The 25,708-nt window shown below is 42.4% G+C and overlaps 1 protein-coding gene across 7 annotated transcripts in view; it reads right to left on the bottom strand.

Moving 5' to 3' along the window:
- The window catches only part of FAT3 (FAT atypical cadherin 3), a 671,890-nt gene that overhangs the window by 274,100 nt on the left and 372,082 nt on the right, over window positions 1-25,708 (bottom strand). The window contains exon 4 of one of the 7 annotated variants that reach the window (XM_056561441.1): window positions 800-1,246. The exons of the other annotated variants lie outside the window; for them this stretch is intronic. Coding sequence (XP_056417416.1) covers window positions 1,062-1,246 — 185 coding nt within the window. The 3' untranslated portion in view covers window positions 800-1,061. Of the gene's footprint in view, window positions 1-799; window positions 1,247-25,708 lie in introns of those variants that run through there. 7 annotated transcript variants of the gene reach the window in all.

Raw genomic sequence — 25,708 nt, 5'->3', positions numbered from 1 at the left:
GGGGACCCCCGGGATCATGCACGTGGCCCCCCCGTTTGTAATCAGTCCCCGGAGCGTGTTCGCTCCGGGTCTGATTATGGGCGACTACAGGGCGGGCGGCGTGTGACGTCATGCCTGCGCCGGCGTGTGACATCACGCTCCACCCCTCAATGCAAGCCTACGGGAGGGGGCGTGATAGCTATCACGCCCCCTCCCGTAGGCTTGCATTGCGGGGCGGAGCGTGACATCACACGCCGCCCGCCCTGTAGTCGCCCGTAATCAGACCCGGAGCGAACACGCTCCGGGGACTGATTACAAACGGGGGGGCCGCGTGCATGATCCCGGGGGTCCCCAGCAGCGGGACTCCCACGATCAGGCATCTTATCCCCTATCCTTTGGATAGGGGATAAGATGTTTAAGCACCGGAGAACCCCTTTAACTTGTCCTGACTCTGCCTTTGCCTTTGTGATTTTCTACCTTATTTGCCTGTGTTACCGACCTGGTTTGTCTAAACATTCTGACTATTGGTACGCCCCTGCACGTAGTCAGGTGTAGGGACCAAGCCAACTAAGCCCGCCCTCCTAAAAAAGGCCCCACCCACTAAACTGTCTGCAACTTAAAATTGGAGTGGTATAGGTGGACATTAACCCCTTGTGTTCTATGTTAAATTTATGTAAGACCAATTAAGGAGCATCAGAAAATTCCACACACACCTCATGACAAACATGATGTTTCTACTTTTATTATACCTTTTCAAACTATATTTGCCGTGAGAGCAATGTTAACAGTATATGGGTATATGAGAAAGCTTTTTTTGTTTATTGCAGATTTATGTTTCTTTTTTTAATAATCGAATTTCAGATGACCCCTGTTATATACTCTCTCTCCAGAACTGTAACATAGGATAGTCCATAAATGTTTTATTGGGGGAGCTCCGACCTCTAGGACCCCAAGAGATTTGCTCATTATTTCCATATGAGCAGCTGTGCCTGGTTCTGCATGAAGTCCTACGTGAGGTTGGAGGTCGGAACCCCAGGATTCAACTGTAATGATTTCTCCAAAGGAAAGGATGCTTTTCAGGGTTACTTGGAATAAACCCAATCGGATGTAAATTTATTTCCATAAGGACCATAAGGTGAATCATGTTTCTCCATCCAAGACTCAGTCCAGAACAGGAGAGCAAGTATTTCCACCAAGGTGTCTTCTTCCACTGGGTGCCGGAAACAACTGGATGGTTTATGAATTGCTTGAGGTGCAGTAAAATACACTGCTCAAAAAAATAAAGGGAACACTTAAACAACACAATGTAACTCCAAGTCAATGACACTTCTGTGAAATCACACTGTCCACTCAGGAAGCAACACTGATTGACAATCAATTTCACATGCTGTTGTGCAAATGGAACAGACAACAGGTGGAAATTATAGGCAATTAGCAAGACACCCCCAATAAAGGAGCAGTTATGCAGGTGGTGACCACAGACCATTTCTCAGTTCCTATGCTCCCTGGCTGATGTTTTGGTCACTTTTGAATGCTGGCTGTGCTTTCACTCTAGTGGTAGCATGAGACGGAGTCTACAACCCACACAAGTGGCTCAGGTAGTGAAGCTCCTTCAGGATGGCACATCAATGTGAGCTGTAGCAGGAAGGTTTGCTGTGTCTGTCAGTGTAGTGTCCAGAGCATGGAGGCGCTACCAGGAGACAGGCCAGTACAACATTTTGCATTTTTCTAACTTTGAAGCTCTCTGCTTGTAAGGAAAATGGATATTCAAATAAATTTTATATTGATTCACAAATACAATATGTCCACTTTATATTGTCATCATAAAATGGACATATTTTTACTTTTTGAAACAATTAGAGGGCTTCAAAGTAGAGCAGCAATTTTCAAAAATGTCATGAAAATTGCAAAATCTAAGGGACAGATGTTACAGAACTACAACTCCCAGCATGCCTGGGCAGTCTAGGCATGCTGAGAGTTGTAGTTTGGCAACATCTGGAGGGCCACCGTTTGGGCACCACTGTAATTGTGGTCTCCAAACTGTGACCCTCCAGATGTTGCAAAACTACAACTCCCAGCCTGCCCGGACAGCCTTTGGCTTTGGAGTTGCAGTTTGGCAACCACTAGAAGGGCAGCAGTAAAGATCGCTAGCGGCGGGACCGGAATTCCCACGGGTGTATACATAAGCCCTACGTCCTTAAGGACTCGGGATGCAGGGTGTATGCATACGCCCTACGTCCTGAAAAGGTTAATTGGTTCTTGCAAATTAGTGAAATTATAAGTCTCAGCACTTCCTCTATCTTTGTGCCAGCATTGCCTTAGAGAAAGCATTCATTTGTGTCTTGCCTTGCCGTTTATCGGACCTTTGCTATGTGACCTGACCTTGCTACAGTGCCGCCAGTCCTGACCTCCTGCCTGTCCTGTCTACGTGTTGTCTCATCCTTCCTATGCCACATTACACCTCGGCAGCCTGTGTGGACGAGTCGTATCAGGGGTAGCGACCTGGGTGCCACCTGCCACAGCAAGTCCATACCGCTTTGCGGCGGGCTCTGGTGCATACCAGCGGCTTCTTGGTATGGCCCACGCCATCATCCCCACAGGTCCAGCGGATCCACTTCTCCATCTCCAGCCGTTACAATTCAGATGTAGGATGTGATATCTTAGTGTTCCCTTTATTTTTTTGAGCCATGTAATTCTCTGCACTAGTTATATCTCAGCCTGTTCTGCGTTCTGTATAATCACATACAAAATTAATTATTCTATTACTTTTTACAATGTTTTCTCATTCACACTTTTGAAAGCATCTCACAATATGGCTAAATAAAGCTTTTCTCACTAGCGGAGTCACTGTGTACATACATTACATTACTTATCCTGTACTGATCCTGAGTTATATCCTGTATTATACCCCAGAGCTGTACTCACTATTCTGCTGGTGAGGTCACTGTGTACATACATTACATTACTTATCCTTTACTGATCCTGAGTTATATCCTGTATTATACTCCAGAGCTGTACTCACAATTCTGCTGGTGAGGTCACTGTGTACATACATTACATTACTTATCCTTTACTGATCCTGAGTTAAATCCTGTATTATACTCCAGAGCTGTACTCACTATTCTGCTGGTGAGGTCACTGTGTACATACATTACATTACTTATCCTGTACTGATCCTGAGTTATATCTTGTATTATACTCCAGAGTTGTACTCGCTATTCTGCTTGTGGGGTCACTGTGTACATACATTACATTACTTATCCTGTACTGATCCTGAGTTATATCCTATATTATTCTCCAGAGCAGTACTCACTATTCTGCTGGTGGGGTCACTGTGTACATACATTACATTACTTATCCTGAGTTATATCCTGTATTATACTCCAGAGCTGTACTTACTATTCTGCTGGTGAGGTCACTGTATACATACATTACATTACTTATCCTGTACTGATCCTGAGTTATATCCTGTATTATACTCCAGAGCTGTACTCACTATTCTGCTGGTGAGGTCACTGTGTACATACATTACATTACTTAGCCTCAACTGATGAAAAATTGACCATGACCTGTCTGTATAATAGCCAACAAATGTTTGAAGGGTGGGGTCCCAACCATCGGTGCACATAAAATGGCCCATATGACAAAATGAGTTGCCATTATATTGTCTGGTTTTGCCTCCCATGACCTCTCCATGATGCAGAAAGGGTAGTCCTACAAAGGGTCTTGTCACCAAGTAAACAACAACAAAAAAAGGACAAGACTAGTTAATGCTGGTTGTTGCTGTCAAATCAGTTAATATTTGCTGCATTACAGGACCACCTTATGGGACATGCATGGAGGACCACCATAGCCGATCAACGTTATGAAGGGGTTTCGGCACAACTCCATACCTACGATGCCTGGTACTTTCTTTTACCTTTTACATTATAAAAATATGCCATCCCATCAATGGTAGCGCCACATTTGACAGTCTATTTAATTCTGTCCCTAGAGCCAAAGAACAAAGCCGTAAAAACGTAAGGTTATCCCGTAAGTGAATAAAAACACGTCCCCCGCTGCATGTCAACATCGATACCAAGTATAAAATAATAGCACGCAACATTACCGTTGTAAGTAGATAGAAAACAGATGGTCCTTTTATGTGTGCGGCGTTGTTTCCTCTGCATACAAATGCTTTTTGGGGGATCTAATTAGTCTTCCACAAAACTCAAACTGGGTAATTACTATCATTATCCCCTTTTCAAATAAATCTGAAGTCTAAACCGCAATTAGGTTTTTAATCTCCCCGTTCATATTCACACAAACATTTTTTCCTCTTTAGGAAAATTAAAAAAAAAAAAGTTGTGAAAGTTCTTTAGAGGTAAAATAGAGACATCATGCAAATCGTTCCTGGAATTACTCACTGCTCTCCATTCGTCGTCCCTGAACAGTTTTGGTAAATTTCTGTAAAGTGTCGGCTCTTAATCTGCGAGGTTTTATTGTATTGGTGTGCGGGAGTGATGAGGGATTCGGCATCCTTGTCATTGCTTTACTTATGGTAAGTGGTTCCCTGTGGTGTGGGTATAGTAGACCTGAGCGGGGGTGTAACTATAGTGGGGGGGGGGGGGAGGTAGCAGTTGCATCAGGGCCCTGGTGCCTAAGGGGGTCCAAAGGCACCTCTGCTCCATAGGAAAACACCAGTATTATAAATGGCGCATGGTAGACATGGAGCCCTGTTACAGATTTGACATACCTTACAGTACCACATCCATACCATACAATGCCCCTATAGCCATACCATACAGTGCCCCTATAGCCATACCATACAGTGCCCCTATATCCATACCATACAGTGCCCATGTAGCCACACCATGCAGTGCCCCTATAGCTATACCATACAGTGCCCATATAGCCATACCATACAGTGCCCCTATATCCATACCATACAGTACCCATATAGAAATATCATACAGTGCCCTTATATCCATACCATACAGTGCCCCTATAGCTATACCATACAGTAACCATATAGCCATACCATACAGTGCCCCTATAGCCATACCATACAGTGCCCATATAGCCATACCATAAAGTGCCCATATAGCCATCCCATACATTGCCCCTATAGCCACACCATACAGTGCCCCTATAGCCACACCATGCAGTGCCCCTATAGCCACACCATACAGTGCCCCTATAGCCAAACTATACAGTGCCCCTATAGCCACACCATACAGTGACCCTAGAGCTATACCATACCGTGCCCCTATATCCATAGCATACAGTGCCCCTATATCCATACCATACAGTGCCCCTATATCCATACCATACAGTGCCCCTATAGCCATACCATACAGTAAAACACTGCCAAACATACATAAATAAAAGTGCCCAATATAAGTTATTTAGTTGTATCATTTAATGCTGTCTCTCCATAATTCTGGGCACCAAGTGTGGGATGAGGTGTGCAAGGTCCAGATGCCCTAGCATTCGACATGTGATGCCTGCTATGATGTTGTTCAGATTGCATACCCATAAGGCCGGCACTAGACCCCAAAAAGTCCCTGTGATGTAAGAGAAGATCAGTGCACACAACATTGTGCAATGGGAGAAGAAATGGGCCCTGGGTATGTTTTTTTTCCTTGGAGTCATCAGGTGCTTCAAGCTATGCCTCCATTAGGAGCTTTTAGGTTGCTCTTATACATTACAATCATGTGTGGATACAAACTACTAAAGAGGCTTCTCTGATCTGAGCTATGACTGTGATGTTCTCCAAGTGGTTGTCAATACCATTGCCCTCAAATTACAATAAGAGGAACATAACATTAAATTCCCAGGCTGTGACGTGTTTGTGTGGTGGCCCAGTACGGGAGGTGTTACCCCCTACCCTTGCTGCCCTGTCCGTCAGCCTCCCTTCAGTGTTTCCTGGGCTCCCTTGTACTTGTTTCCCCCCTGTACATATGTTCTGCATTGTAATGTATTATAAAATCTCTTGTTGCTTTAAGAGTTGTACCATGTGATATGTCATTTGATTGTTACCCAGGAGGTACCAGTTACCAGGTGACCCAAAGGGTGACCTAGGTGCTCTATGCTAGTCTCCCTCATATAAGCCCTGGGTGCTCTTTCCTTTTTGGAGATAAGTCTTTGCTTTGCTAGTCAGTTGTGCCTAGTGTGAGTGTCCAGAGTGTTGGAGGCCTTAAAGTCAAGTCCTGTAGCCACCATCAAATGCAAGTAAGCTACAGTCATAGCTTTGTCAGTCTTCAGTCAAGTCAAGTCAGTCCCTGTCATCTTTCAAGTCAGCTGGCCTGCATTAAATTGTCCAGTCCTACTACAAGTTCCAGCAAGCCCTTAAGGTCTCTGAGTCACAGGTCACCTCCGTGGGCCCTGGCTGAACTGTATAGACTTTACCATCTGTCTACACTCAGTAAAGCTACCGTTATCCGTAACTTGGCTTCAGAGTCATTATGGCCCCCATGCCTAGCCCAGGATCTAGCGGTATATCGAGGATAAACCATGCCCTGACGTCACAAATACAAGGGGTTAATGCCATCTTCCCCTAGGGTAACAACATCTGCCCTCATCACACCCCCATTACTACATTTGAATATAGGGTCCTGACCAGGAAATACACAAAAAAAAAATAAACAAGTATGGAACCCAACATAAAAGTAAGGATTATTGCCACCAAGTCTAAAAAGTATTCAATAGGTACAGTGAAACTTTTTCAAAAGATCACCTCTTTGAGAAGTGCACCCCTTTACCCAGGCCTCTGGAAGACCGATTTTGGGTGGTTGTCTCAAAGAGGTTTTATTGTGTTAACAATAAAGTCAAAAACTTTCAACAAGAATAAGTACTTTTTTTTTCTTTGGACCTGATTCAGTGGATTGCTAGGACACGTTTATCAACATTTTACCTTGGAGGCTCATCCCTTACCCCTCAACTCTACTCCATTTTTTCATAGATTCCTTAGTTTTCTTCTTTTTAAGATGATTATTTTGTCTTAGTTATACGATTGCTAATCCCAATCTTGACCAAAGATTGACCAAAGACATATCAACCAAGGAACTACTATGAGGCCAATGGAAAAAGGTGGATCATCCTTGGTTGGTCCAATCTTTCTGCTCGGGTTGGCAAAAACCTGAGCAGGACTCCTCTTCCCAGAGCACCTGCAAAAAAAATAGGGTGGGGAACTGGCCCAAGAATGTTGGAAATAGTGCCATGGGTGAAGCAGAAACTAAGATCCTCTGCCTTGGGTGGCAAAACTCTAAGTCATAATGGGGGACCAAATCTGACCTCTGTTATAGGTTAACTCTCGACTATGTTCTGAATCAAGGTAAACCTAGGTTAGCCTATAGTTTGATGCATTAAGTAAGCCTAAGGTCTAGGTAAGCTGGTGGCTGTCTAGGCATGCTAAGAGTAGTCTTGCAACAATTGGGCGGTCTACATTTAAAGGGGTACTCCACTGGCCAGCGTTTGGAAGTAAATGTTCCAAACGCTGTTTTCATGCTGTGGGAGTCGGGCACGCCCCTAGTGACATCACGGCCATGCCCCCTCAATGCAAGTCTATAGACTTGCATTGAGGGGGCATGGCTGTGATATCACTAGGGATGTGCCTGACCCCCACAGAGCAAAACTGCGTTCGGAACATTTACTTCCAAACGCTGGCCAGTGAAGTACCCCTTTAATGCATCAAATGCCTGTCAAGGTCTCAATTTTGTCCCCAGTATCTGAGGACAAGCATTGGTGGATCCGACCCCATATCTACTTATTCCCCATTTCCCTCACCTAAATTTCCCGAAATCAGAAAATGTGTTCAGCATTTAAATAAATATACACAACTAAACACATATAAAGGTAAAACTATATCATTAAACTGGTTTACTAATGTATGAATCCATTATTCATGATGCATCGTCCATTAGGATGACAGGAAGCTTTATCGATTTAGAGACTTTAGAGTCAAATTGGATATAATGCATAGTTTAAAATACTTTCACGTACCATGGCAATAAAGTGTAGGAAGCTCCTCAGAGCACAATGTCAGAATGTTTACAAGGGTTTGAACATGGAAACAGTTTGAATTCAGCGTAAAAACAAGGTATTTCTATGTTGTTGTCCAATGATGGGGTATTTCCTAATTCGCATCAATGAGTTGTCAGTGTAATACAGGAAAGGTCCACCATAGCCAGTAGTGATGAGCGGCAGGGACCATATTCGAATTTGCGATATTTTACGAATAAATTGACGATTATTCGTCTGATGTTCGCGAAATTCGCATATTCGATATGTTTGTTCACTTTGCATGTGAAAAAAAACAAAAAAAAATGAAAATTCGTCATTATGAATATATAGCACTATATTCTAAATATTCAATATACAAATTAGCATTATGAATATTCGTGCTCAACACTAATAGATAGTGACGCTCTTTGTACCTACTGTCCAGTCTCATAAAGAGATGAGGATTCTGGACAGGGGACTCTTATCTATCAACACGTAATTCCCTAATAGACTCATCTACTAAGAGTCAAGTGTAGTTTTCCTGAGCTCAAATCTACCACATTGTATGTGGAAACCTTAGTAATATATGTTCAGACACGCCCCTTTTGTCGGGGTCACACCATATTGGTCAGGACACGCCTTTTCCCCAGATGGAAACTCCCCTTTTTATGTTTTCTGAGAAAAGAGTTGGTCAGGTTTATTGAATTTTTGGTGCAAAATCTACCACACGAAACCGCCAAAATTCAGCCGCGAAACCTGATAAAAACCATCAGGAACACGTTAATAAGTAACCCCCATTGTCTTTTTTAATACATTTTTGATTCTGCTTTGCACCTTTCAGCATCTGTCACATCTTCATCACATTTTCATCATTGGCATCTCTGCACCCCCTACAGCCGAGGGCATTGATCTTCTGGAGGTAGATTGGGTGCCATATTGTGCCACATCCCTTTGTGTCATATATACGTCACTTAGCATTGCAAATAAAGTGTTAACCCTGGTGCCGTAACGCAATAACTTACTGTTAACCGGTGTCAAGTATATTAATAGCTTTAAACATCTAAGGAGACAAATATTACTGGCCCCGGGGCCCCAAGTGTCTGTGAAGGTGCAGGTTGGGAACAATATAGCTATGCCATTGCTTTCTGGTGCTGTGACCTAAGGTTGCTCCTTCCCGCTCCTGTTTTGTGCGCTGACATTAATATATTCGGCTCGCGCGGCGGACCTGCTGATGTCAACTCGGTCTCCATCTAGAGCTCTTGAGAGAGCGGTGACCCGCCTGTCCATTCACTTGATTTGTATGAATGTTATTATTTTTATGCAGGGCTGGATAAAAAGCTTTATGAACGGCTCCATAAACTATTTTACACTGTGTCAGCTCGAGTTCTCTCGTCGGCCATCAAGCCGGAATTTATTCAGGCCACAATTGCGCTCTTCGACGAGCAATTCATACGCACTCCTCATTTACAATGCATCATCGAAGCCATATTGATCCCTCTGTAACCCCTCGCAGCCACATTTATAGGCCATTTATTTCTGTGTATACTTTTAATGCTATGATGAAGAGAAATAATATTGAAATAAAAAAGTATGTGAACATCCAAACTGCTGTTTCACGTCACTGGGGCTGTGTTTTATTAAAATGCTGTGCTGTAACATCTGCAAGGGGGCAATGTGATGTACCCAGCCCTGCGGCTCCAGCATTCTTAGGAATCATTGGCTGACAAACTGATTGGGGCATCAATACCTATTGGAATCTGTGGATGACACAGTGTTATGGGGGATCTGTAGTGGGCACACTGTTATGGGGATCTGTAGATGACACACTGTTATGGGGGATCTGTAGATGACACACTGTTATGGGGGATCTGTAGATGACACACTGTTATGGGGGATCTGTAGATGACACACTGTTATGGGGGATCTGTAGATGACACGCTGTTATGGGGGATCTGTAGATGACACACTGTTATGGGGGATCTGTAGATGACACACTGTTATGGGGGATCTGTAGATGACACACTGTTATGGGGGATCTGTAGATGACACACTGTTATGGGGGATCTGTAGATGACACACTGTTATGGGGGATCTGTAGATGACACGCTGTTATGGGGGATCTGTAGATGACACACTGTTATGGGGGATCTGTAGATGACACACTGTTATGGGCGATCTGTAGATGACACACTGTTATGGGGGATCTGTAGATGACACACTGTTATGGGGGATCTGTAGATGATACACTGTAATGGGGGATCTGTAGATGACACACTGTTACGGGGGATCTGTAGATGACACACTGTTATGGGGGATCTGTAGATGATACACTGTAATGGGGGATCTGTAGATGCAACAGATGACAAATTGTTATAGGGAATCTGTAGATGCAACAGATGACTTATAGGACGGGGGGGATCTGTAAATAACACACTATTATGGGGGGATCACTGTTATGAGAATGGAAAAATATGGCCACATGAAACAGCACCACCCTTGCCCATGGGCTGTGTGTGTGTATATATATATATATATATATATATATATATATATATATGGAATGCTGGAGCAGCACTCTCACAGCAGGAGGTAAATCTGTGGGTGCAGGCAGTCCAAGGGACCCCAGTCCTGGGTCCAAAAATTTGTACAAGGAAGGATGACTGCAGCACATCGAAGTATCCAAAAGTACAAAAGAAGTGCTTTATTCCAGCTAAAAATAAGACAGTCTTATTTTTAGCTGGAATAAAGCACTTCTTTTGTACTTTTGGATACTTCGGTGTGCTGCAGTCATCCTTCCTTCTATATATATATATATATATATATATATATATATATATATATATATTTATATATATATATATATATATATATATATATATATATATATTACACGAGAGGCTCGCACAGCAAGTATCCTTCCTCTTTATGTTTGTTATAGCCATAAACGTATTTTAACCCTCTTGACATTGAAGCTATTTGCCTCTCAGTCTGGTGGTCATCCAAAGCCACAGTCTGCGATGGTAGTGGCTGTGTCCGGGGTCAATGGATGTGGTTTATTGAACGCTGTTTTATGTGTTTCTACATATATTTTACCTTCTGATTGCATAAGAATTTATTGAACAGATGAAATTATGGTTGTAATAAATAATGCTTATTGTCAGATCTGAGATTTAAGGGTAAAAGATAAAGAACATTTCAGGTGAAGTCCCTGTACTGTTCCATATTAACTCTCAGCTTTACTCGGTGCGTTTGGTGTGTAGAATTTTGAGTATACTCAGTGTATTTGTACTTATGTTGATTGGGTCCATAGACTTCTATGGATGACCTGCATACATGACCTATGAGTTAATTTTCTTTAACAGTGGTGGCCTGAATACATCAGCATTGTATAGTATACAGCAACATATAGCGGGGCTTAACGTTGTGGACAGAACCTATAAGGTTTCTGTGACATAGGACATACTGCATAAATATTAATTCCTTTAGGCATGTTAGAAGCAAATTTTGCTTACTCTCTTTGCTCCGAGCACGACAGTGGGCATGTTTTGGGCTTAGTTCCATTGACACCCAGAAGTTTGCCTCATGTATGATGTGCAACATTGGCAAAAGTGTCTCACTTCTGCACAGAGGCCATGCCAGCTGGGGCTACATGCTGGCTTTATAATAAATCACTGGTTGCAATATGGCCTTCAGCATCGCTACTCCATCCCTTCCCCACTGAGCATGTGTAGAGCATTCAGCCCAGAGAGGGGGGAGCAGTAAGCAGCAATCTAGATTTCTTCTTACTGTCTGTTCCCAAAAGAGTTAAGTAGCTATGCACAGCACCAATACTTAACTCAACATTATGCCTCCTGCTCAGCCTCAGCTGCACCCGTGGCTGTATAGCCGCCGGCACAGCTCAGAGCAGGGATTCCCATCAGTAAAGTGACAGGTGTTTGGACTCCTGTATAATATATAGCACTGCACTACTTACCACTTTACATTCTATGATCCGGCCATGCTGCACCCCACCAAGAGAGTGTATTTATTATGCACAGCAGGCCATTAGCCGACATGTATGAAGAATCCCATCCCATTATAAATGCCGACATGCATGCAACAAATGATAAAATGTGCACCTTGTCGCACCCAAAACTCTCTGATAATAAGTGGCCCCCCTATGTTTTAGATAACCTGACTAGGATCACAGAGATTTGTGTCGATGACATTGACCGCTCCCTCTGAACACAACTTCAAAGTTCCTGCCAGTTTTCTTTGCAGGTGAATGTGGGTATTACATGGTTATAAAGGCTGAAAGTATTATCATACATTGTTTTTGGATGCTGACTGCGGCCATGAAATTGACCGAGGCCCGGCTGCCGGTAAAGCAATGGACATGGTTATCACACCTTAGGAGCTGGTTTGCTCTATTACAGTCCACAAGTCACAACAACATAAATCTGTAGCTGGATCTGAGCAATTCCCTGTTCCCGGCTGCTTCCTGCAGTAAGAGGACAGCGCCTGACCGAGCAATTGCATTAAATACATGCCAGAGATACGGCCTCCGGTGCCATTCTGTGTGTTGACAGCGCTTGTCCAGAGGTGCTTTTAAAGAGTAGGATTAATGTCATCGCACTTAGGGCAGCTCATAGCTCTGTATGCCGCCGGTGCCGGCATTGAAGTTCCTGTTATGGAGTAGTTTATGACTGTTCGGGTCTGTATCCAGAGCTGTGGCCAATTGCAGTGTATTCTGAGGGTAAATCTAAGGAACAGACACTATAGTTATATAGCCAGCATGACAAAGTGCTGCAGCAGGATTACAGCTAAAGAAAAAAAAATCCAAATATTTCTGTATTATTTCATAGTTACATTAGGGTGAAAGTGTCAGAAACTTATAGATCAGACCCACTTCTTCGGCCCAGTAAGTACATTTTGTAGGGGCTGGAGACATCTTTGGAGCATGAGGCATCTATCAAAGATCTCATCAGAACTGAGCATATTAAAGGGGTACTCCTGTGGAAAACTTTTTTTTTAAATCAACTGGTTAAAGAAAGTTAAACAGATTTGTAAATCACTTCTATTAAAAAATCTTAATCCTTCCAGCACTTTTTAGGGGCTATATACTAAAGAGAAATCCAAAAATTAAATGCATTTCCTCTGATGTCATGACCACAGTGCTCTCTGCTGACCTCTGCTGTCCATTTCATGAACTGTCCAGAGCAGGAAAAAATCCCCATAGCAAACATATGCTGCTCTGGACAGTTCCTAAAATGGACAGCAGACTCTTTGCAGACATTGAGGGTTATATTCAAAACTCTTCCCATTAAAAATTTTGCGTTTTGCGCAAAAATTTTGGTGCAAATAAGTTCACATCAGATATTCAATTATCCAAGGTTTATACTAGTCACACCAGTTTAAATTTCATGTTTTACATGAGAGTCCATTTTACATAAAAAATGTCCCACCAGCTTTTTGCTAGTGTAGAAATCACAGAAATGGTTGTAGATTTTTTTTTTTGTTTGTAGATTTTTTTTCTTTAGTTTTTTGGGGAAAAGGTGTAATTTAATCAATTATTGAAAAATAAATAATTATTATAGAAAAATTTTATTTAAAAAAAAAAAAAAAAATATATATATATATATATATATATATATATATATATTATTTATTTTTTTTTTCATGGCCACTGCACCTGAACTCACATTTACGCCCTAGAAATGTCTTATTTATACAGTTATCGCTTGTCTGGGCTCTAGTACTCATGGAATACAACATGAGATGCTTCTGGCAGAATTTTCCAGGATGTAAAATTTGGTGGCAAAACTGCAGATCTTGGCGCCAAACTCAGCAATTTTGGCGCAAAAAAAAATCAATATGATGGTAACAAAAAAAATCTGGCGCAAAATTTGGCAATTTATGGAGCAAAAAAATAATAAAGTGTCATGAAAATGAACGCTCACATATTTTCAGATTTTCAAAGCAGCACAAGAGACCTTTAAAAATGTGAGCAGAAAAATAAAAAGTGTAATCAATTTCACTAGAACAGAAATTACCGTAGTTTTGGAATATCTCCCCCATTGTCTAACTACTTAGCCACCGTGCTGCCCATATTGATAGGACATACACAGCAAGAATACCAATGGGGCCCTTCTTTCTTGACCACCCAGGCCCTCGGCAGAACCTTGGGCCAGGTGCAGACACAGACACCAGAGGACCTCTGGGCAAATACAGTACAGTATACAGGTCAAAATTGGTAGAGAAAATAAGATAGTGGCACTCACCAATTCCAGGCAAAAAATCTTTATTCTTTTACAAAGAAATAAGGAGCAAAGTTACGTCAGGACAGGGTACAGATGGCAGGGGTGTTTTGAATGCCCCTGCCATCTGTATCCTCTACTGCCTTACCTTTGCCGCCTATGTCTTTGGAGAAGTATAAAGATTTCTTTGCCCGGAATCGGTGAGTGCCACAGTCTTATCTTCTCTACCGCTTGTTATACCTGCGCTGTATTGGGCTAGGTTCACACTACGATTTTCAAATACGGTAACCGTACACGGTTTTCCGCTAAAAAACATATGGCAAAAATCGTATGCAACCATATACAACCGTATGACTCCAAATACGATTTTTCCCCGTATACGGTTCCAAAACGTATGTACGGTTCTATCCGTTTGCATCCGTTTTTGCCAACGGTTTTGCTATTTTGTTGGAATTAGTTTTCAAGCAATTTAATAAAGTTACTATTGTTCTATTGAAATTCCTTCTGCGCATGTGTCAACTCCAAAAACGAATTAGAAAAAACGTGTGCAACCGTATTCTGAAATTCTGTGAACGGTTCTCATAGACAACAATGTTAAAAGAACCGCCGTTCACATACGGTTTTCCAACCGGAGGCAAAAATGTGGTCGACAGCGTTTTGGCCTACGGTTGAAAAATTGGCAAAACCGTATCCGAGGCAAAATGGATGCAACCGTACACAACATTTGGAATACGGTTTACAATGCATTCTCTATGCATACGGTTTCGGATACGGTCGGATACGTTTTTTTTGCGGAAAACCGTATACGGTTACTGTATTTGAAAATCGTAGTGTGAACCCAGCCTTAGTAGGGCACGACCGTAATGGCTTGCTGCTATCGGTCGAGTGTGGTTAATCTGCCGCCATACTCAACGTGAAGTATTGCTGATCGTATAGGCCGGACCCTCCCTACATAGTTACAGCATATAAGTAGCTTGCTTTCCAATATCTCCTTGTACAGCAACTCCACATATGTCATCCCAGGTGTATTAGTATTTGTTATAATCTACATAGCAATAAACAGTAATAGAGTGCTTTTAAAGGTAGGAATGGGCCCCTAGCCCACTGGGCCTTTGTTCCCTTGTATGGACTGCACAACACTATCTGAACCCAACTGACAAAACTCTGGTTGCTAACAATTAAGTTCCCTTAGAGAAGGAACTTCTACATAGGATCTCACCATACATTAGCAATGGGCATGTGACCAGTTGTGTCTTTTAGAATAATACTTCTATACATAAGCTGAGTGGTCTTCTTGTTGAGACCTCAAGCACTCTACTAATGCTGGGTCCCCAGTGAACTCAATGGTGGTCCACTGAACTCAATGGGGATCCTACAAAGAATGTGCCTAGCCACGACTTCATTCTTCTCTATGGCCAGACATGTAGACATGTGTCTTTGTAGGATCTCTGCTGCAGCTACATAATGGAAGCCCGAAATAAGGGATCTTCTCAGGTAGAGGATGTGGACTTCACCTTGACAATGAAGAGGTAAGTAAAGAAAATCTGTTTCAGAACCAATGACACATAAAATGTTTTCGCAATTTTCCAGCTTATTTTACATTGTTCACCTTTTTCCATTTCCCATCACTTTGGCACATACTCATCTCGGCCTTCACATCTGCAGCTCTTCTGTGTAGGTTAATACTAGTTCATTGTGATTTTCTAATAATTCTCCAAAGAAAGGTAATTGACCTATTACAGGGTGTGTTCTGTGTCCTACTGTTGTTAAACATCTCCATTCATTCATTTTTCTACTTTAAATGTAACAGAAAATATTTGCCCTAATAAAAATATTTGCAGTAAAGAAAGATACACAGATATGACTATTTTACATGGCCCCACACACATATTATTAAAGCAACACAACACAAATTCTGATTTGCATATAAGCAGGATTCTCTCACAGCACTCCGTATGGTGAAACATTGTATTGCAGGTAAAAATATATGAACAATGAGAAAAAGTGATGTCTGGCACCGCTAGTCCTAAAGGCAAAGGACAATGAACTGGATGTAAGGCAACTCCTGTATATCTCTGTGTAGCGTTGAGTGTATTGTCTCTCAAGGTGGTGCGGTGATCCCAAGAACAATAGCAACAGAAGCATCAATCGAAGATAGACGATAAGGAAAACGCAAGAACCAGAGGAAGCGCCCACGTGCGCGAAACTAGTTAAAAGTAGTTTTGTTTCAAGTATTGATGGCATATACCTAATAATGTGGCACCTTATCTTCTGTTAGGAAGTCTAGTCTTTTAGTAGTTAGTGACCAACCACCCAGCATCCGTAATAATTTTAGGCCTTCTCTAAGATCCCTGATATGAAGACCTAGGAATGCTACTTGGGGTAGAAAGTCTTTGCTGAAAGTGTTCTGGGTCTATGGGCAATAATGGTCATGTGCTCCTTACCAACTACTACAGCTAAGATACACAGCTAGGTTACCAAGGCTGGCCGGGCATGCTGGGAGTTATAGTTTTGCAACAGCTGGGGGCACTCTGGCTGGCAAACACTACTGTAGAGCAAGGGTTTTTGGTCCCCTTTTGGCAATGACCCTTGAGCAGTGCCCTGATGTCCAATTGGTCAGTCCACCTTTCATCCAGAAACGGGCCAGTGATATTGGTATGAAGAGTGAAAGTAAGATATATATATATATATATATATATATATATATATATATATATATATATATATATGTGTGTTTTTTAAACTATGGCTTGGTATTCAAAATGGCTGTATATAAGTCTTAAAGTTCTCCCAATGTATATTTTCTACCTCAATAAGCTGATCAAAAAGTCTCCCTTTGTTGGTAATCCCAAAAATTACCTTATCTCTAAGGCAGGTCATAACAGTAAGGGTCTATTCACATGGCAGAATTTCCGCAAGCGGAATTCCGCTTTAAATGAAAGCCCAATACACTTCTATGGGATTCCGCACTCCCATCCCACTTCTGTGGAATTTCCACACAGATTCCGCACCTATTCCGCACAAAATTCACAGAAGCGGAATTGGGGCGGATGAGCGGAAATTCGGCCATGTGAATAGACCCTTAGTGTCCAGTTTCCCAGCAGCGCCACCACAGGAGAAATGAAGAATTACACAGCGCCCACAAGGACAGACAGGACAAATAAAAAAATAAATGATCAAGAATGATATTTTCCCAAGGTGGTAATGTGCAGGTCCAGAAAAAGGAGAATGATAATATTTATCTAAACTATCTAAAGCTAATACGAACCAGGACGCTCGACCCTTGGCGCCTGCTACGTCTAAACAGAATGTTATTATCGGCCGTTATCAGTGAAGTCAGTGACCTGATGTGTTTATATTCAGAGCCGCTATCAGATTCTATATAAAAAAGATGAAAATCCGTTCCTTGTGTATTCTTTCATCTGTGGCTGCGACGCAAAGAGATAAGCAAGCGAATAAGCGGCGCTCACGACCATTCGCACCTTCGCTACGTTACAGACCTTTTCATTTTTCCTCTTAAACTTGCCAATAGAGGATTTTTTTTTTCTCAGTATCTAATAAAAATAAAATGAAATTTCCATTTTAAGTCGGTGGGATAATCTAGACCGCTGCCAGACTTCATTTCCTCTCCAATCTATGGCCCTGATATTGACACATTCAAGAGCATAAAAAACCCAAATCTGGACATAAGTCTGTTGGCGAAGGAAATATATTTAGACTGACAGTGGACAGCCATCTCCAGGGAGCCGCGCTGGCTGAATCTCGCAAGAACTATTTGACAGATTTAAGCATCTCGCTACAAAAGAAACGAGAAGCGGTTCAACGGGATCTGCTGAAATAGAACTTTTGAGTCCTGGTGGTTAGTTAGGGTTTTTACAAAACACAAAAATGATGGAGGATATGGTGAGGTCATAACGTCCAAAAAATGTACAATGTCTATTTAGCCATGGACACCATCCATAAGATTTTACAAGAGACATCCATCGTACTCCCTCCCTCCAGTGCTAGTGCATGTGAAGCAATAAGCTTGGGGAAGAAAGTGGGACCAACACTATGCACAGAAGTCCTATTGGGGAAGAAAGAATGAAAAAAACTATACACAAAGCCTCCCTATGTCTCAGGAAGCATTTACACCTTCTATACTCCATTGCTAGTAAAGATAAAGGGGGAGATTTATCAAAACCTGTCCAGAGGAAAAGTTGCCCAGTTGCCCATAGCAACCAATCAGATCGCTTCTTTCATTTTTAACAAGGCCTCTGCAAAATGAAAGAAGTGATCTGATTGGTTGCTATGGGCAACTCAGCAAATTTTCCTTTGGACAGGTTTTGATAAATCTCCCCCAAAGTGATAACCTTGGGGAGGTGAGACCAACAATACATACAATGACCTCATGAGACATACTGTACAGTTGACCTCTTCTCCTTCTCCAGGGCTAGTGCATGTAAAGTAATAAATTTGGGGAAGGAAGTGGGACCAACACTGTGCACATAGTTACATAGTTCATAAGGTTGAAAAAAGACCAGAGTCCATCAAGTTCAACCTATAACCCTAATGAGTCCCTACTGAGTTGATCAAAAGGAAGGCAAAAAAAAAAACCTCATACTCGAGGTAAAAATTCCTTCCTGACTCCAAATATGACATCAGAAGAGATCCCTGGACCAACCTTCTGTCCCTATGAATCTAGTATACATAACCAACAATGTTATTACTCTCCAAAAATGCATCCAAACCCCTTTTGAACTCTTTTACAGAGTTCACCATGACCACTTCCTCTGGGATAGAATTCCATAGTCTCACTGCTCTTACAGTAAAGAACCCCCATCTGTGCTGGTGTAGAAACCTTCTTTCCTCTAGACGTGGAGGATGCCCCTTTGTTATAGATACAGTCCTGGGTATAAATAGGTCATGGGAAACATCTCTGTACTGTCCCCTGATATATTTATATATAGTTATTAGGTCGCCCCTAAGCCTTCTTTTTTCTAAACTAAATAACCCTAATTCTGATAATCTTTCTGGGTACTGTAGTCTTCCCATTCCCCGTATTACCCTGGTTGCCCGTCTTTGAACCCTCTCCAGCTCCACTATATCTTTCTTGTACACTGGTGCCCAGTACTGTACACAGTATTCTATGTGTGGTCTGACTAGTGATTTATACAGCGGTAGAATTATTTCCTTGTCGTGGGCATCTATGCCCCTATTGATGCACCCCATGATTTTATTTGTCTTGACAGCAGCTGCCTGACACTGGTCACTACAGCTAAATTTACTGTTAACAAGGACTCCCAAGTCCTTTTCCATGTCAGTCGTCCCAAGTGTGCTCCCATTTAATACACAATCCCAGGCTGGATTTTTCTTCCCCATGTGCATTACCTTACATTTATCAGTGTTGAACCTCATCTGCTACCTCCCAGACCAAACCTCCAACCTATCCAGATCCATTGTAACAGTGCACTGTCCTCTATTGTGTTATCTACTATATACAGTCCACTGTCCTCTACGGTGTTATCTACTATACACAGTGCACTGTCCTCTATGGTGTTAGCCACTTTACAGAGTTTAGTATCATCTGCAAAGATTGCTACTTTACTATTCAACCTTTCTACAAGGTCATTAATGAATATATTAAATATAATAGAACCCAAGACTGACCCCTGTGGTCCCCACTAGTTACAGTCACCCACTCAGAATAAGTACCATTAATAACCACCCTCTGTTTCCTATCACTGAGCCAGTTACTTACCCACTTGCACACATTTTCCCCTAGCTCAATCCTTCTCATTTTATGCAACAACCTTTTTTCTGGCACCATATTAAATGCTTTGGAAAAATCCAGATATACGACATCCAGCGATTGCCCCTGGTCCAGTCTTGTGCTCACCTCCTCATAAAAGCTGATCAGGTTAGTTTGACAGGACCGATCCCTCATAAAGCCATGCTGATATGGGGCCATACATTTATTTTTATCAAGATATTCCAAAATAGCATCTCTTAGAAAACCCTCAAACAATTTACATAAAACCGAGGTTAAACTAACAGGTCTATAATTCCCGGGGTCACCTTTTGACCCCTTTTTAAATATTGGCACCACATTTGACATGCACCAGTCCTGGGGAACAGTCCCTGTCACTATAGAGTCCCTGAATATAAAAATAGGGGTCTGTCGATTACATTACTTAATTCCTTTAGAACTCTGGGGTGAATGCCATCTGGACCTGGCGATTTGTCTATTTTGATTTTTTGTAGGCGGCACTGTACTTCTTCCTGGGTTAGACCTGTACTGGGGAGTTTACCTTATCTCGCTGTATTTCACCTGGCATTTCATTTTCCTCGGTGAATACAGTGGAGAAGAATTTGTTTAATATATATTTGCTTTTTCCTGATCTCCGTCTATAAGGGCCTACACTTTCATTTTAAACCTTTCTGCTATTTATATAGCTAAAGAACATTTTGGGGTTAGTTTTACTCTCTTTGGCAATGAGTCTTTCTGCATCTATTTTTGTGGCTTTTATCAGTTTTTTGCATATTCTAAATTTTTTTCTATAGCTTTTCAATGCTTCTTCACTGCCGTCCTGTTTTATTAGTTTAAATGCTTTATTTTTGTCATTTATTCCCCCTTAACATTTTTATTCATCCACATTGGTTTTCTTTTATTCCTGACCCTTTAATTCTTATAAGGTATATACATCTTACAGTAAGAATTTAGAGGCCTTCTGTACATTCACCCCTTCCATCCTCCAATGCCAATGTAAGAAGAATGAAAACGATATAAAGCCCTCATAGGTCTTAGAAGGCATTTATATCTTCTCCAGGGCTAGCGAAGGTGAAGCAATAACCTAGGAAAAGGAGGTGAGACCAACACTCCAAACAATGACCTCATATGTCCCATGAGGAATACTGTAGTTTACTCCTTATCCTCCTCCAGTGCTGGTGCATGTGAAGCAATTAACTTGGTAAAGGAAGTGGGACCAACGCTAGAAGTCCTCAGAAGTCCTCATATGTCTCATGAGGCATACTGTACATTCTCCCCTGCAGTGCCCATGTATGTATGTTGTGTCCTAGCACAAGTGGCTGTCCCATGTTTTTGGAATGACTCGGAAGCCTGGCAGCACAGGGTGTTGGGCCCACTAGCGTTCTTTTGTGATATCAATTAAGTGAATAGTGTAATATAAAAATTACATATTTTTCATAAATGTATTTTGTTATGATTCCATGTATGTAGGTTCAACATGTTACTGTGCCTTTAAAAATGTAAGCTGTGAACCTCATGTAACCATGTGAGCCAATGAGACCCCAAAGGTCTCCCTCTGTATAGTGAGGTACAGGGGAGGAGTTAGTCAGTCTATAGTTTGGTCTAGTTCTAACATGACTCCTGAGCAACATCTACGTTCCAGTGTGCTGTGTGTCCTGTGTCCTAAGTAGAGGCCTACTTCAGCTTCAAGTTTACTACTGTCATCCTACAAGTGTCACTCGCAGGAGGATTCCATGCCCCTGCAGAATATTCTACAGTGCCTTGGAAGGACCCTAGTTACCAAAACCACAAATTCTACAATTCCGTCCAGTGAAAAGCACCACAAGTCTCAGAACGACAACAAAGCTTGCAAGGGGTAAGCTGCACTCTCACACTCAGGCCAACTTCACAAGCTCAGTAAAAGCAATTAACCATAACTTGTCAACGGTGTGTTCAATGGGTCATCTTGCCTGGCCCAGGAAGACTGCTTCTCACCTTCAAACCATGGTTCGGATAAACGGTGCCCTGGCGTCACGAAGTGATCAAGGTACGTCTGTCAACATCCAGTGGCTGCCACATGTAATGCCATAAACTTGGGGAAAAAGGAAGAATCAAAACTATTCATAAAGCTCTTATATGTCTCAGGAGGCCTCTCCACCTTCTCCACTGCTAGTGAATGTGAAGCTAAAACCTTGGGTGAGACCAACACTCTGAACAAAGACCTCATATGTCCCATGAGGCATACTGTACAGTAGTGTTGCTCGTGAATATTCACAATGCGAATTTTATTCGCGAATATCACATATTCACGAATTCACGAATATTCGCGAATATAGCACTATATATTTGTAATTACGAATATTCTTTTTTTTTTTCACAGTACACATCACAGTGATCACCCCTCTCTGCTTCCAGCTTGTGTGGTGTAAATAAGGCTCTAATACTACTGTGTGAGACTGGCGTGCGAATTTTCGCATATGCGAATTTACGCTTATGCAAATTTTAGCATATGCTAATTTTCACATATGCTAATTTTCGTATACGCGAATTTTCACATATGCGAAAATAAAACGTGAATATTACGAATATGCAAATTTAGTGAATATATGACGAATATTCGTCCATATTTTCGCGAAATATCGCGAATTTGAATATGGCCTATGCCGCTCAACACTACTGTACAGTTCCTCTTCTCCTCCTCCAGTGATGGTGCATGTGAAGGAATAACCTTGGAGAAGGAGATAGTTTTGCAACAGCTGGAGTCATCCTGGTGGGGAAACACTGGTCTCACCTATACTTTACACTGGTTTCTATATCACAGTTCAATTTTTATTCCGACTGGCATCTTGCATCATGTCGCGAGGCACATCTGCCATTCAAATCCCCAAATAAGGCCGGAAATAAGTGTTTTGCAGAATTCCACATCCATGTGAAGATTTATGCAACGATAAAGCAAACACAATCCAGTGTATAAAACGGGTTTATTTTCCCTTTAACGGTCACGTTCTATAACTTTACGGCCCTGACTGAATTGTAAGCGGTACCTGGCTGACGCATGGATTAATCCGGGTACGGATCTGTAATGCGGGGCCTGCAAGCCGTCTCCTAAATCAGCGCCCGCCCCTGTCACTAAGCGCTTCCATATGACTGATGTATTCTGCTGGGTGAGGTGAAGCCGCTATATACAGCCACGTCTTAACTCTATATTTACACAGTTCTAGAAATATATTTCACACTTGTGACATCGGCCCCGTACAACACGTTCAGGTTGGGATTAGTTCCATGCCTTAAATGGGCACTGTCAGAATCAAAAACCTTTTTAAATACAGTGGTCCCTCAACATACGATGGTAATCCGCTCCAAACGGACCATCGTTTGTTGAAACCATCGTATGTTGAGGGATCCGTGCAATGTAAAGTATAGGACAGTGGTCTACAACCTGCGGACCTCCAGATGTTGCAAAACTACAACACCCAGCATGCCCGGACAGCCGTTGGCTGTCCGGGCATGCTGGGTGTTGTAGTTTTGCAACATCTGGAGGTCCGCAGGTTGTAGACCACTGTTAGAGGAAGCTGTACTCACCTGTCCCCGCCGCTCCGGACCGTCACTGCTGCCCGGGATGTCGCCGTCCATCGCTGTCACTGCGTCCCCGAGGTGTCCCTGACGCTCCGGCAAGGACTCTGCTTCCCCGGCATCCTCGCTCTCCGTCGCCACCATCACGTCGCTACGCGCGCCGCTCCTATTGGATCACGAGACGGCGTGATGACGTGATGACGACGATGGAGAGCGCCGACGGTGCAGGGGATCCCCAACAGGACGCGCCCGAGCCCCAAGGACAGGTAAGTGATCGTCAGCGGACCACACGGGGCACCGTAAACGGCTATCCGGTGGCAGCTGAAGCAGTCTGCGCTGCCGGATAGCCGTTTATGCGATGGCCCCGACATACAAAAGCATCGTATGTTGATGCTGCCTTCAACATGTGATGGCCTTTGAGAGGCCATTGTATGTTAAAATGATCGCATGTCGGGGCCATTGTAGGTCAAGGGGTCACTGTATTGTACATCTTGGCAAAACATTAACCTTTCTAATAGACTTCATAACAAATTGTTATTTCCTTTTTATAGAAATCATGGCATATAAAAAAAGACCACTAGGGGTTCCCATACCATCTAGCACATAATCCTGTCCGGCTGCAGCATCATATTTGTCCCAGCTAAAGCACAGACTAGGTCAAAGTCCAGGAAGTGAGGGCGCGACTAGCGCTCCTCTGTGCTCACTCCTGTCCTATCAGACTGCAGCATGAAAACAAAGAGGAGGGGGTTACAGAGCAGCCTGCAGTGATTGGATGAAGAGACCCATCACATGACAACAGACTCAGAGAGGAAGTGAATGCTTGGTGAGTGAGGGCGGGCTCAGTGCTTGCCTCGGACACGCCGCTTCCTGAGCAGTGGATGTCAGAATGAGTGAGCAACAGAAGAGAGGGATTTGTGAGCCAAATACAGAAGCTAGACACATAAAAAAAACTTGTAAAGCATCTGCACAACCTAGTGAGTAACATAGAAGCATTAATTTTTTTCTGTAATATGACAGGTACGCTTTAAAGGGAATGTCCACCTTTTAACACCATGCTGTTTGCAGGTCCAAATATACCGTTATAGTCTTTAAAGTGTGTGTCGCGACACATTAGCATGCCTGCAGCAGTGTGTAGGTGTGTCACGCTTATATTAGCGATACCAGCTCGCATGTATTTCTAAATGTTGTAGAACAGTGGTCTCCAAACTGTGGACCCCCAGTTGTTGCAAAACTACAACTCCCAGCATGCCCGAGCATGCTGGGAGTTGTAGCTTTGCAACAGCTGGGGGGTCACAGTATGGAGACCACTGATGTAGAACAAGGGACATGTTACCAGGTATGCATTGGGGCTCTAGATGTATTTTATATATATGTTGCTGTTTATGACAATACTCTTCAGATATCTCTTATTAAGGCAGTAAAACTATAAGACACATTGCATTTTACCTTCGTAAGCAAAAAAGAAGTGCTGCCCCTAAACAAACAAAAAAGAAAAAAGTATGGTAGGACATAACAAGGGGCCAAAATGCCTGAGGACACAACTTCAAAACTCAGAGCCTGTACTTTGAAATTCAGCATCTGCCACATTCGCGGTCTCCGTGATTCTCAGACACGTTGCGCCCGGGATTCAGGTCAGGTCTTATTTTTCTGCATATAATGGCAATTTTGTATATAATAGGCAGAGGAAATCAATTCGGGAAAAATAAAAGAATAAAAATAAAGTTCTCAAACTATTCGAGGTTGTCTGGATCCGAACGTTTCGGGTGACTCTTTCCAAATAGCAGTTGCCATTTTATCGGTCAGAAGAAAGGTTAGGGATTAGAGAACCTAAACCTACTAACCCTAATTTAGGGTTAGGGTTAAGATCATGGGGGAGATTTATCAAAACCAGCATAGAGCAAGAGCGATGCAGTTGCCCATAGCAACCAGAGTGCTTCTTTCATTTCTCACAGGCCTGAAAATAAGTGATCTGATTGGTTGCTATGGGCAACTGCACCACTCTTCCCCTATGCAGGTTTTGATAAATCCCCCCCCCCCCCATGTTTCCACACAGCATTTTTGGGTGTTTTTTGTTTTTTTATTTACTTTATTTTTTTTTTATTTTTTTTATTGAGCAAATATTTAGTTTTTGGTAAGTTTTTTCAGTCATTTTGTGGCTTGAAATGAGGCTCAAAAACCGGTCTGTAAACACAGCGTTAGGCTGCCCCCA

Source organism: Hyla sarda, chromosome 2, assembly GCF_029499605.1.
Source record: "Hyla sarda isolate aHylSar1 chromosome 2, aHylSar1.hap1, whole genome shotgun sequence".
Taxonomy (NCBI): domain Eukaryota; kingdom Metazoa; phylum Chordata; class Amphibia; order Anura; family Hylidae; genus Hyla; species Hyla sarda.
Note: the sequence above shows the minus strand (reverse complement) of the source record. Positions and strands in the feature narration are given on the sequence as shown.